The 12444-nt window shown below is 54.0% G+C and overlaps 5 protein-coding genes across 5 annotated transcripts; 2 read left to right on the top strand and 3 right to left on the bottom strand.

Moving 5' to 3' along the window:
• Positions 1-54: 54 nt before the first annotated feature.
• On the top strand, positions 55-3238 carry CDEST_05064 (Putative mini-chromosome maintenance protein). The gene is made up of 3 exons (XM_062921223.1): positions 55-436; positions 529-3127; positions 3200-3238. The coding sequence occupies exons 1-3, from the start codon at positions 364-366 to the stop codon at positions 3231-3233; spliced, it is 2706 nt and encodes a 901-aa protein (XP_062777274.1). The 5' UTR covers positions 55-363; the 3' UTR covers positions 3234-3238.
• Position 3239: 1 nt separating this feature from the next.
• On the bottom strand, positions 3240-4743 carry CDEST_05065 (Putative carbohydrate kinase PfkB, ribokinase). The gene is made up of 2 exons (XM_062921224.1): positions 4730-4743; positions 3240-4634 (listed from the first exon to the last, which is right to left on the bottom strand). Exons 1-2 carry the CDS (start codon positions 4740-4742, stop codon positions 3493-3495), a joined length of 1155 nt encoding a protein of 384 aa, XP_062777275.1. The 5' UTR covers position 4743; the 3' UTR covers positions 3240-3492.
• Position 4744: 1 nt separating this feature from the next.
• Positions 4745-5755, bottom strand: CDEST_05066 (uncharacterized protein). The gene is made up of 2 exons (XM_062921225.1): positions 5452-5755; positions 4745-5295 (listed from the first exon to the last, which is right to left on the bottom strand). Exons 1-2 carry the CDS (start codon positions 5531-5533, stop codon positions 4751-4753), a joined length of 627 nt encoding a protein of 208 aa, XP_062777276.1. The 5' UTR covers positions 5534-5755; the 3' UTR covers positions 4745-4750.
• A 289-nt stretch (positions 5756-6044) lies between these two features.
• Positions 6045-8704, top strand: CDEST_05067 (Putative cyclase-associated protein CAP/septum formation inhibitor MinC). The gene is made up of 5 exons (XM_062921226.1): positions 6045-6528; positions 6665-6938; positions 7003-7325; positions 7402-7903; positions 7967-8704. Exons 1-5 carry the CDS (start codon positions 6485-6487, stop codon positions 8408-8410), a joined length of 1587 nt encoding a protein of 528 aa, XP_062777277.1. The 5' UTR covers positions 6045-6484; the 3' UTR covers positions 8411-8704.
• A 1-nt stretch (position 8705) lies between these two features.
• CDEST_05068 (Putative acyltransferase ChoActase/COT/CPT, choline/carnitine acyltransferase) lies at positions 8706-12444 on the bottom strand. The gene is made up of 4 exons (XM_062921227.1): positions 11182-12444; positions 10899-10956; positions 9105-10767; positions 8706-9036 (listed from the first exon to the last, which is right to left on the bottom strand). Exons 1-4 carry the CDS (start codon positions 11269-11271, stop codon positions 8910-8912), a joined length of 1938 nt encoding a protein of 645 aa, XP_062777278.1. The 5' UTR covers positions 11272-12444; the 3' UTR covers positions 8706-8909.

Consider the following 12444-nt stretch of genomic DNA (forward strand, 5'->3'; position numbering starts at 1 on the left):
TACCTAGGTATGATCGCCAGCCACAAAAGGGGGGGGCGGGCTTATCACATCACTTAACGCGTGTCGTATCCCACTGCGCGTCGAGTCGCGTTTTGGTATGTAATTTGTCCCCTCCATTTTTTCTCCCCGGTAACCGAACCGACCTGGCGCATCTGCACACTCTTCGCGGTGGACCGGTCTCCTGCGCACTTCCCCCTCCCTCCTGACCTATGTAATACTCTCCATCCCACTTCCATCTGGAATTCCTATCCTATCTTATGCCGCGGCTTTTTGTAGCCAATTTTCTGCCTCTGATACCCTTTCTTTAATCGCGCTCTCTTTTCGTCTCTACTCCAATCCCCGCGCCGAGTTCTGGAACCCGTCATGGACTCTTTTATGCTGCAAGACGCAGCCGCCTTGGACCGCGTGCGCGCAGCCCAAGAGTTTCTCGATCCTCGTATGTTGCTCCGGCCTGCTAGAAACCGCCATCTTTTATCCTCTCTATCACTCGTCGTCGTATGCGCATGCTGACCACAACCCTATCAACAGAGAACGATTCGCAAGGACGCAGTTATAGGTCAGCCATCATCTTGATGCTGCAGAAGAACCAGAGGAGACTCGTCGTCAATCTCGATCAACTCCGCGCTCATAGCCCTGAACTCGCCTCTGGAATCCTCGAGGACCCTTTCGACTACAGCCTTGCCTTCAATCATGCTCTCAAGCAAATCGTGAAGACCTTGCCCCAGTCTGGCGACGCCGAAAAATTGAACGATGTGTCGTATTACTGCGCCTGGGCCGGTAGCTTTGGCATGAATGCCTGCAACCCTCGCACCCTGTCCTCGCAGCACCTGAACAGCATGGTGTCTCTCGAAGGCATCGTCACAAGATGCTCTTTGATTCGGCCCAAGGTCGTGAAGAGCGTACACTACAACGAGACCAAGGACATCTTCCACTTCCGCGAATACCAGGACCAGACCATGACCAACGGAGTCACCACGTCGAGCGCGTACCCCCAGGAGGACGACGAAGGAAACCCCCTCACTACAGAGTACGGCTTTAGCACCTACAGAGACCATCAAACTGTGTCCATTCAGGAGATGCCCGAACGTGCCCCTGCCGGTCAGTTACCTCGCGGCGTGGATGTAATACTCGACGATGACCTTGTGGACAAGGTCAAGCCCGGCGATCGCGTTCAGCTTGTCGGCATTTACAGGACCCTCGGAAACAGAAACACCAACCACAACAGTGCGCTGTTCAAGACGGTCATCATTGCCAATCACATTATTCTTCTTTCTTCGAAGTCTGGGGGAGGTGTCGCGACGGCCACCATCACTGATACCGACATTCGAAATATCAACAAGGTTGCAAAGAAGAAGAATCTTCTCGACTTGTTGTCCCAGTCACTCGCACCGAGTATCTATGGCCATGCTTACATCAAAAAGGCGATCCTCTTGATGCTCCTCGGTGGCATGGAGAAGAACCTCGAGAACGGTACACATTTGAGAGGTGACATTAACATCCTTATGGTGGGCGACCCATCCACGGCCAAATCTCAGCTTCTCCGATTCGTCCTCAATACGGCACCGCTCGCAATCGCCACCACCGGTCGCGGCTCGTCTGGCGTTGGTCTTACTGCTGCTGTGACTTCAGACAAGGAGACTGGAGAGAGAAGACTTGAGGCGGGAGCCATGGTCATGGCTGATCGTGGTGTAGTTTGCATCGACGAGTTCGACAAGATGTCTGACATTGACCGAGTTGCCATCCACGAAGTTATGGAACAGCAAACTGTCACCATTGCCAAGGCGGGTATACACACATCGCTAAACGCCAGATGCAGCGTTGTCGCCGCCGCCAATCCCATCTTCGGGCAATACGACACCCATAAAGACCCGCACAAGAACATTGCCCTGCCGGACTCTCTCTTGTCTCGTTTCGATCTTCTGTTTGTTGTCACTGACGACATCGAAGATACGAGAGATCGACAGGTCTCGGAGCACGTTCTGCGGATGCACCGTTACCGTCAACCGGGCACCGAGGAAGGGGCACCTGTGCGCGAGAATGCCGGTCAAGCCCTTGGCGTCGCACTCAACAACCAGACCGATAGTCAACGACTCACTGACGTTTACGAGAAGTTCGACGCGATGCTCCATGCCGGCGTCACATTGACATCTGGCCGGGGCGCGAACAAGAAGCCCGAGGTCCTCAGCATACCTTTCATGAAGAAATACATCCAGTACGCTAAAACGAGAATTCGCCCGGTCCTGACTCAAGCCGCATCAGACCGTATCGCGGATATCTACGTTGGTCTACGAAACGATGAGATGGAAGGTAACCAACGCCGAACCAGTCCTTTGACTGTTCGTACCTTGGAGACTTTGATTCGTTTGGCTACCGCTCATGCCAAGTCCCGACTTTCCAACAGAGTTGAAGAACGTGATGCGCTTGCGGCCGAGGGAATCCTCCGATTCGCCTTGTTCAAAGAAGTGGTCGAGGACGAGTCAAGAAAGAAGCGAAGAAAGACACAGACCACCGATTTCGCCTCATCAAGCGAGGAAAGCTCGTCTGAGGACGATGGCAACGATGGCAATGCCAGAAGCTCAGCTGCCCGAACACCAGCCTCGCGACCCACGCGGTCGACAAGAGGTGTTGCACGCCCTCGGGCCACTGTTGGCAATCGGAGCGATGCCGCCAACGGAGATGCCCAGAACAGTGATGCAGAATCGCCGGCACGGCCCAACGCAGAAGAAGACGAAGACATTTATGATGCCACTCCCCGGAGATCTCAACGCCGTGGTGGCGCTACTTCCTCGAGTGCGGCACCGCATACACAGACATCTTTTGCTTCTTCTGTGCCCGCTTCCCAGTTGCCTTCACAATCGCAGGAGGATGCAGAGAATGACGATGAGCTGGCGTCGGAGGCGGCTGGCCTTGCTATTACAAACGAACCTATCAGCCCCCAGCGACTGGCAGCTTTCAAGACCGCTCTCGGCCAACTACTCAATTCGGCCTTGTTCGACGACGATTCGGCCAACGTTGATTCTGTTCTTGAAGCCGTCAACAAAAAGCTGCAGCCTAGCAGCAGTGGCGCCTTTAGCAAAGAGGAAGCTGTCAAAGCTCTTAAGAAGATGGATGAAGCTAACCAGATTATGTACGCTCCCCTGACCAATCCTTTTCTCATAGCGTATTGACTTGTGGATGCTCGTAACTAACCGGGAAACAGGTACACTGATGGCGAGCTTGTCTACAAGATTTAAGCCTCTGTGGCATGCTGGACTGGCTACTCAAGGATAAAGATAGGCGTTAGGCTTATGGTAGGAAGGCGGCGTCTGAAGGGGTGTTTGAGTAATGACAGGTAGAGTAATGACTAGAAGGGAGGGTCTTGTCGTCGCAGCTTTGGCAACATGAATGGCACAAACGTCGGTGTTCGGTGTCAAACATTTTACTTCACTTCTCTGTCCGCGAGTAATGGCGCCATGGAGACAGAGTTTGGTCATGTACCGGGCCTTATTTTCTCTAGAAGCGACTCTTGAATTCGGCAAGTCTGTCTTCTACCTGGACGCCGTTCCACGTCTCCATGCCGTTCTCGTCCTGGTCCAACTTGGGCATACCTACTTGCTCAATAGCAAAGCTGGCAGCGACACTACCCCATGTTGCAGCCTCCTCGACGCCCTTACCCCTGGCGAGCGCGACGGCGAGGCCGCCCAAGAAGGTGTTGCCACCACCAGTTGGGTCGACCACCCTGGCGGGGTCGGTGTGGACAGCAGGTATCCATTGCCCGACGCCGGAATCTATCTCGACCTCCTCGCGAACAACAAGGCCATCGCCATCCTGGAGCAGACCGGCAAAGAGTGCTTCAATATCAGTGTCCGGCTGAAGGCCGCCTCTGGCATACTCCTTCTTGCGACGCTTCGGGCCGGCATCATCCCGTGTGTTGGATTGTCGCTTGCGACCGCCGTTTCGGGCGACATAACAGCCCTTTGCACCGGCGCGGATGACGAGCGTGAACGATGAAAGAGGCATGCTGGCGAGGAGTTGCTCGCAAGCCCTTTCAATGGCTACCTTGGAGATATCGCCGGTCTCCGGGTCCAAGCCATCATCGCCCATGAAACCGGCCAGCTCCGAGTGGTTCGGGCTACAGATATCGACGAGGGGTAGGGTATTGGTGCAGTTGAGGAGCTCGTCAGGCGTACAAAGATCTGGCACGGGCTCCCATATGAATATGGGCTTGGTGTACACATCAGGTGGACACACGCGCTTGCGAGACGAGGTAATCTCTGCGACCAGGTCTCTGCATCTGGCCGGTGAGCAGATGAGGTGGAAGGACCTGGACAGAAGTAGATGGGGTGTCAAATCGCCAGCCGCGAGGCGTTTCTTAGGGGTGGTGTATCTGAAGGCACGCTTTTCGGCGCTTTCATAACCGTTCCAACCACGAGTGGTTAGGCGCTCAGGGTCGTCACGGAGCACGACGGATGTTCCCCAGCTGCTAATCAGGTCGGTCAAGGACAACGGGAAGTCGGAGCCCATGTCGACAATCCAGCCCACAGATGAGGCATTGGGAGGCGGCGAGAAGAGACGTGCTCCTAGAGCACCGTATGATCCGGCGCCGCCAAGGATATTATAAACTGACGGCGTAGGCGGCAAGAAGTGTATCTCATCTGCATTTTCCATTAGAGACTGAGAGACTTGTGTGCTGATGTATTTGAATTGAAGGGATGCTGCGTCGATGTTTGGGGCGTAGGGCTTTACTCACCAATTATGAACATGCCCAGCGTCACAAAGTCAATGGGAGGCAGCGCAGCAAACTCTTCCTTGGTGAGACGTTGCTCTGGCGGCGCTTGTGAATCGACGTCGGCCATGGCGGCAACTCGGCCACCACCAAATTCCAGTACGTGGATGGTACAGAGTGAGTGAGTGATGAGGGAAGGAGAAGGATTTGCTTGTTGCTGCTGGGCCGATGCGGTGTACTATTGGAGTGTATATATTTTAAATACAGTCCGAACAAGATAATATCGAAGTCGAGACGCTGCAGGCGGTAAGGTGGTTTCGGCTGTGGAAACTTGTGAGCAAATGGTTTTGTGTAGGTGATATTCGAACATTGGCCACGTTCAGTTGGGTGAATGCCCATGCATATGCACGGCTGAGCGAGTGTTCTCGCTCTTGCAGGCCACCTTTTTAGATAGGCAGATGGGTAGGCAGGTACCCGTGTGAGAGGTGACGCGAGGTGAGATAAGACGGGGACAAACACGATCAATTGTGCAATACAGTGAGTGGGGCGAAAGAAACGAGTTTCCGAGAATGAGGATTGAGAAAGCGCAACTCAAGAATGAAAATGACAATCGACCGATAAGGAGCGCTTGAATTCCACGATAACCCTCTTGGGAAAGTTGGGCATGGACGCCGCTAGGGGCCAGTTTGGGATTTGGGCAGCATAAGACTGTAATGAAAAACGACAGGCAAGTAAGCACAATATACAAAAGGCTTTGGACTTGTCTCGTCTCCCTTTATTAAGCTTGAGTCGGGTACAACAAATCTCAGGGTCAATGAAAAGGACCATCCCTCCGTTCTCAGCAGAGCTATGTACCAATATGAGAAAGGTCCTACAATATACGCCCCTCCTCCCCACAGTCGAGATCCTTAACTCGGACAAGTTGTATTCTGCAAGCGACTTCAATGTTTTGCAGATCTGGTTTGACAGATCGCTCACTTTGTAGGAGTAAAGCTCGCAGAAGGGGCGAGCGATGCACCGTTGGACTGATGGTGCCTACCTAGGCATCCAAGGGAAGGGTTTAGTGTGTCTAAGTACTTTTAATAGTTGCCTTGGGTGTGTCCTTGGCGTGCATGATAGGTGCCTAGTTGACGTTTGTCAGTAATGTCGTCAGCATGTCCGTAATAGTGGGCGATTGTTATGAACTCTCGTGAGTGAGCTGTGTTGCAAGTGCCAGGCTTCTGCAGACCTACTGGCCCCACCGAAGCTCGAGGTCGAGACGTGCGTGGCTTCACCTGCCAGGTAAGTAGGTACGTGCCCCACCTGTAGTCTGGCATGACATTAGATGCTTGCGATATTACCCATCCAAAACACATATCTACCTATCATCCTCCTCTTTCCCGTCTACAAACATCCTCAGTGCCGCCGGCTCCATTCTGGTCCTTGAAAGTCACGCTTTCTTCCACCTCGGTGGCTCCGCAGCAGCTGAAACTTACCCTTACTCCAATCGACCCATCCGGCGACGGACCATCACTACTGCTTGTGCTGAGCTGTCATTGTCCTAACATTTCTTAATCAGTCTTGGCCGCATAGAATTCCTATCGCGCTACGAAAAAGAAGACAAAAGTGCCAGCCTTACTCGCCACACCTCACCATCGAGTCTCGTCTCCTGTCCCCAGACGCTCTTCGTCACACCACCTCTATCGCTCATCGTAGCCCCCGGGCCATTGCCGACCTCTGTCCCTTTTTGGCGACGCTAGTCACATCGCGAGAAGCCAAGGCTTCTCCTTTCCTTCCACCATGGCAACCAACAATATGCATAATCTCACGACCCTCATCAAGCGGTACGCTTGCCACGTCCTCCATTAGCCAGAAACTTCTCCCTTCCACGTTTGGGTAGAGGATACGGCGAGCCCCACATCGTTCCTGCTTTCGTTCACGGCAATTTGTTCGCACATCAGTAGCTAACCTCGCAACAAGACTCGAAGCTGCCACAGCTAGACTCGAAGATATTGCTACATCGACCATCGAGCTCCCTCAAGCCGTCCCATCCCTCAATCAGTCTGTCGAATCGGCGCCTTCCGCCCCCAATGCCACGACCCCCCCTCCCCCGCCGCCGCAAGCAGCCGCCGCGCCGCAAGCACCCCCTGAGCCGGTCCCTGAGTCCGTCGAGGAGTTTGACCAGTTCATAGCCACCTCGGTCGACAAATACGTCTACATAAGCAAGCAACTGGGTGGCCTCATTGCCGACCAGGTCAGTTTGCGTCTACTTCTAGAGATGAGCTTCGACTCCAATCTGACACAAATCTAAACCACAGGCTGCCAAAGTCTTGCAAGGTTTTCAAGCCCAGCGCAACTTCCTGCTCATCACCACCAAGGCCAAAAAGCCCGACCTGAACGGCGCCGAGATGGCCGTATACCAGGACCTCCTCAAACCCATCAACGAAGCTCTTGTCGCTGTCAGCAACATCAAGGAGTCCAACCGAGGATCGGCTGTCTTTAGTCAGCTAAGCGCCGTTGCAGAGGGCATCATGGTTCTCGCCTGGGTCACTGTCGATAACCGTCCCTTCAAGCATGTCGAGGATTCACTAGGCTCGGCCCAGTTCTTCGGCAATAGAGTGCTGAAGGAACAGAAGGATAAGTAAGATTGGCCCGGCTAGCTTGGTTTCCCTTTAAGCCTTGGCAGGATGGATGGGTTGGCTAACATGCTATCCCAGGGACGCGCAACAGACTGAATGGGTCCAGGCCTTTTACCAAGTATTCCGCGATCTCACCGACTACGTGAAGCAACACTTCCCCAACGGCATCCCCTGGAACCCCAAGGGTCAGCCGGCCCAGGAAGTCGCCAAGTCTCTGTCTGCCTCCTCCGCCCCCCCTCCCCCCCCTCCTCCTCCGGCTGGCGGTCTGCCGCCTCCGCCCCCGCCTCCCGGCCCACCCCCCGTGTTTGAAATCAAGGAGGAGACACCCGGCGAAAAGGGCGGATTGGGCGCCGTCTTTTCTGAGCTGAACAAGGGCGAGGCCGTGACAAAAGGTCTTCGCAAGGTAGACAGATCAGAAATGACGCACAAGAACCCGTCGCTCCGCGCAAGCTCGACCGTACCTGAGCGAGAGGGATCGGTGCGTGGCAAGAGCCCGGCTCCGGGAAAGAAGCCTAAGCCGGAAAGCATGCGTGTCAAGAAGCCGCCAAAGAAGGTGCTTGAGGGCAACAAGTGGACTGTTGTATGGAGCCCCTTTAATCCGGTCGTGAGAACAGGGCGTAAGAAACTAATCTGCTTGTTGTAGGAAAACTTTGAGAAGGAGCCCCAGCCTATCGAGATTGACGCATCCATCTCCCACTCTATCCTGATCAGCAAGTGCAGCAACACCACCATCATTGTCAAGGGCAAGGCCAACGCTGTCACCATTGAGAACTCGAGCCGTCTATCGCTGATTGTCGAGTCTCTGGTGTCCACAGTGGACGTCATTAAGTCCCAGAACTTTGCGCTGCAAGTCCTTGGGGCCGTGCCGGCTGTCCTGATGGATTCTATCGACGGCGCTCAAATCTACTTCAGCAAGGAGAGCACGGGAACCAAGATCTACTCCAGCAAGTCCTCTGGCATTAACCTGAATGTCATTTCGGGAGAAGACGAGGACTACAAGGAAGTGCCCCTGCCGTCGCAGATCTGCTCTTACTTTGACGAAGGCAAAGGCGACCTCGTCAACGAAATCGTCTCTCACTCCGGCTGAAAGACTCGGATGTTGCATATCTAAGGAACTTGGGTGGTTTAGAAAACTGTCGACACGGCGACATTTTGTTTCTTTTGGCAGATCACCCAATCGCCATATCTATTTGTTGTCGTTTATCTTCCTGGTTTTGCGTTCTTTAACTCGACCAGTGTACATTTCAAGCGGCCTGCCTTGCATGCATCCCCCTCTCATTGCGTAGATGGATTCAAGGGGAGAAAGGAGACGGAGCGAATTTGGCGAGGGAACAGAAGCGGGCGTGGTGTAGTGTACATTGGGGACACCAAATGAAGACATTTAGAGAGAAAAACTTGAATGATCGCAATGGCACCGACACCACCGGTTACGTCTATGATATCGCGGGAATGCTTCTACTGTATTGTGTCAAGGCCAAGCACAACCGACCACCTGAATGGAAATACGCATGCAGGCGCGGATTCGTCCGTGAGACATCCTCACTCTTTCTCTCTGATATTCTCTCTGTGGTCCCTCCTTTTCATGTTTACAGCTTGGCCTTTGCCGGCTTGATGGTGGGCATGAGCAGGTCGCGCATGTCGCCCGCGGCCTCGTTGAGGAAGAAGCTCATGCGCTGGCTGCCAAGACCCTTGGAGACGACGTTGAAGTTGATGCTGAAAGAAATGACGGGTTAGCTGGCGATTGGATAACAGAGCCGAGAAGTGGATTTTTCAACACATACCTATTCTCATTGATCATGTAAGCTATGCCGAATCCGCCGTCAATGACCTGGCTCCATCCGTAGCCGTTGAAGTACTCGGAACTAAGCTGCGAAGACGAAAGGTACCAAGATGACGAGTACGTAAAGGCAGGGTCTTGATAGATGGCCGGCAGCTCTTGGCCAGGTTCCAGAAGCTTCTTCAGGCCGAACAAGTGTCTGTCAACGCCCTTGCCATCCGAAGCAGCGGTAATGTACTCGAGATGGGAGTCAATGGCCTGGCGGAACAGGTCGACCTTGTCCTTGTCTTCAACGTTGGGGTCGGCCATGGCGTTGCACCAAGCAACGGAGGAATCCGACACGGTCCTGCACGTCTCGGTGCGGCCCTGTTGGAAGCGGCGGGTAGCGGCCGACTCGTACGTAGGGCGGTTCTTGCCGTACATCTTATGATAGGCCAGCTGGATGACCATTTGAACGTAGGCATCGGGCGAGCACTTGAACTTTTTGATCAGGCCCTTGCCGTAGCCCTGGTAGGCCTGGACGGCAAGCTCGTGCTGGCTGATGACATCGTGGAAATCTTTCCTTGCGCGGTCAATCTCGGCCTGGACTTCCTTGGTGATTTCGAACTTGACAATTTGAGGGTCCGGCAGGTTGGAGCGAATGGATGGGTCGGAGAGGTCGATCTTGTTATTGAAGATGAGGTCGTTAATGAAGTCGTTGAGACGGTGTGTAGGGGTTCCGTCCATCATGGAGTGTTCTCCCATGAAGCCCGAGGTAGCATTGTCGTTGACGATGAACTGGCACGGCTTGTCGTACCAACGGTTAGCGCCATCTCCGTGCCAGTATTGACGCGCACGCTCTTCGAGGGTAACGGGGGAGGCGTCATCAAGGCAGACAACGAAGGAAGACGCTTCGATGGTCTCCAGCGCAGCAGCGTTCTTGGGGCTAGCCTTGAGCAAGATCTCGCGCGCATCGGCCCAGACGTCGCGATTCTCACTGGTCAGGGCACCAACGGCAGGGACTCTCTGGGCCAACTCATAGACCTTGTTGAACTGCTGCTCGAGTTCTGACGCGTTGAGCTGCTTGCCATCGACCTCGTGCAGAATCTTGAAGATCTGGTTCTTGCGGATGGCGATTATGTACTTGTGATCCTTGTGGGAGAACTTGACTGGGTAGTCGGCGGGCTTTGCGGCGACACGGCTTGTGTTGAACATCCACTTGTAGCTGTCCATGCAGATGGGGAGTCTCTTCATGTATTCGGGCTCGAGGGTACCGTCATCGACCTGTTTCTTGAACTCAAGGACAGAAGATGTGATGGCGGCTGCTCTCTTGGCGGGATTTCTCCTTCTCCGGTCATCGCGGTGGGAGTAGAAGTAGCTGACGTAGGGCACGACAGGGTCTCTATAGCTCAGGTATGCTGCGTCGTTCCACCACTCGTACAGCCAGTTTCGGTGGGCAGGGTCTTCTCTGCGGGCCAGCAGCTTCTCTTGAAGTTTGCTACCGACGCCACCGGGCTTAACGAAATCTTCAACGGCCTTTTTGCTGGCGGCGAACTCGGACTCGGAGAGAAGGGGGTGTAGTGTCTTGACATAGCGCGCCGCTGTCTCCTCGAGTGTAGGTACGGGTAGCCGGGGCAGAGAGTCCTGGAACCTCAACATGGGGCCCTTGGACTTGTCCTCGACATATCCTGCGCAGCGGCAGATGTCAGCCGGTTCGGTTTGGAGCAATGCGCCCAATGATGGGCAATCGCACGGGTTTGCGTGACTTGGAGATGACGGGTGACGTTGCACAGACACAACTCAAGACAATTGAACATACCTGAAGGAAGGGAACTGTTGTTCCGTTTCGTGGCGGGAGCCATGGCTGCTGCAAAGGTCTGGGGGGCGAGAGATCAATATGTGTTGGAGGGCACGAATTGGAGGAGGAAGGGAAGGAGACAGTGTGGCATAGTAGAGCGGCGGAAAGGGACACCAAAACTAACGGATGGAGCCAGCCAAAGAAGCGGAGCGGGGTGGGATCAAGGATGATGGGGGTTGAGCCGAGGATATATGGACTTAGGAGCAGTGCGTCGGGCAAAGTCGACGAGGACGAGACGACTTACGGGTCGATTGAATCTAAGATTTCTCAAAGACGACGTTCGTGCCGCGGCAGACCTAGCCTGGAAAGCTCGTAGAGCGGCCGACATGACCATTTCTTGAATAGGGTAAACGTGTGTTGGTGGTGGTGGTGGTGGTGCGAGTGTGGTTGGTGTGTTCAAATAGTTGCAGTTGTAGTTACAGTGGTACACGTAGCTGCAGAAAGACCCGCGGTAGAGTAGACGGCAGGCGGCGGTAACAGCAAATCCAGACAGTCAGCTTTCGGTGTGGATCGGAACGGAGCCTAGACTAGCCGTCGCAAGCGAAGGGAAGGGTTGGCCGAGAAAGACGGATTGAAGGTGACTGCTTGTCACAAGCCAAAACCCAGCTGCCACGCGCGACTGGCTTTGTTATGTCAACCGGGCAAGGATGTGTGGCTGGAGATTGGCGTTTGGTGCGTGTCAAGGACTCTCGGGCTACCTTTAGATCCTTGTTTTTTTGGGGAAGGGAGAGAGGAGTCGAGGACGCGGTTGCGGTTGCGGTTCGGTACGGGGCCCAGCTAATTACGGGGAATATGGGGGGGCTTCGGAGTATGGGGGTTTCCAAGTGCTGCTGCTTCAATCCTTCAACAGTAAGTCGAATCGATTGATGGGGAGGTAGTGAGATGGGGAGGGAGTGGTGTCAAGTAGAAGTGCCGCTGATTGAGACCTGGCTATCCTTACCCAATTCGTTGCTAGATGTCAGAATTGGAAGTGTCGTCGAAGATACTGCAGCAGCTAATGGTGTGACTGAAATGGTAGCAAAGATGGAAGAGGACAGGGAACCTTAGTAGTGGACAGGTAGTGTGGGGTGACAGTGTCCTGTGACAGATGCTGTGCTGTTAGATGTTGTTTGCCCCCTCCTCTGTGTTCTGAGGTTCCTTTTTCCCCCTTTTCTTTTCTGCTGCCTTGCAGATATTATGACCCCGATGATTAGACACGAAGGGAGAGCAGGTGAACAACAGTTATAAAATAAGAGTAATTTAGAGGAATGAGGGAGAGGAGAAATACAGGGGAGGGGAGAGCCAGTAATCGGGCCCAGGCTGGGTATGTACCCTCATTTCCCATCCCTCTCCTCCAGGGCACTGTTCGCGCTGCCACCCCTTCTTTCTTGCCTTGGTCCGGGTATCTTTGGTCACCTTTCTTATCAACTAGTATTTCGCGCCACAAGCATACAATGAAAAAACGGCCTCCGGAGGTGGAATTGGGGGGGATGAAACAACAAATCCGAACCCATTCTCTCTCTCCGAA

The sequence above is a fragment of the Colletotrichum destructivum genome, chromosome 3 (assembly GCF_034447905.1).
Source record: "Colletotrichum destructivum chromosome 3, complete sequence".
Taxonomy (NCBI): domain Eukaryota; kingdom Fungi; phylum Ascomycota; class Sordariomycetes; order Glomerellales; family Glomerellaceae; genus Colletotrichum; species Colletotrichum destructivum.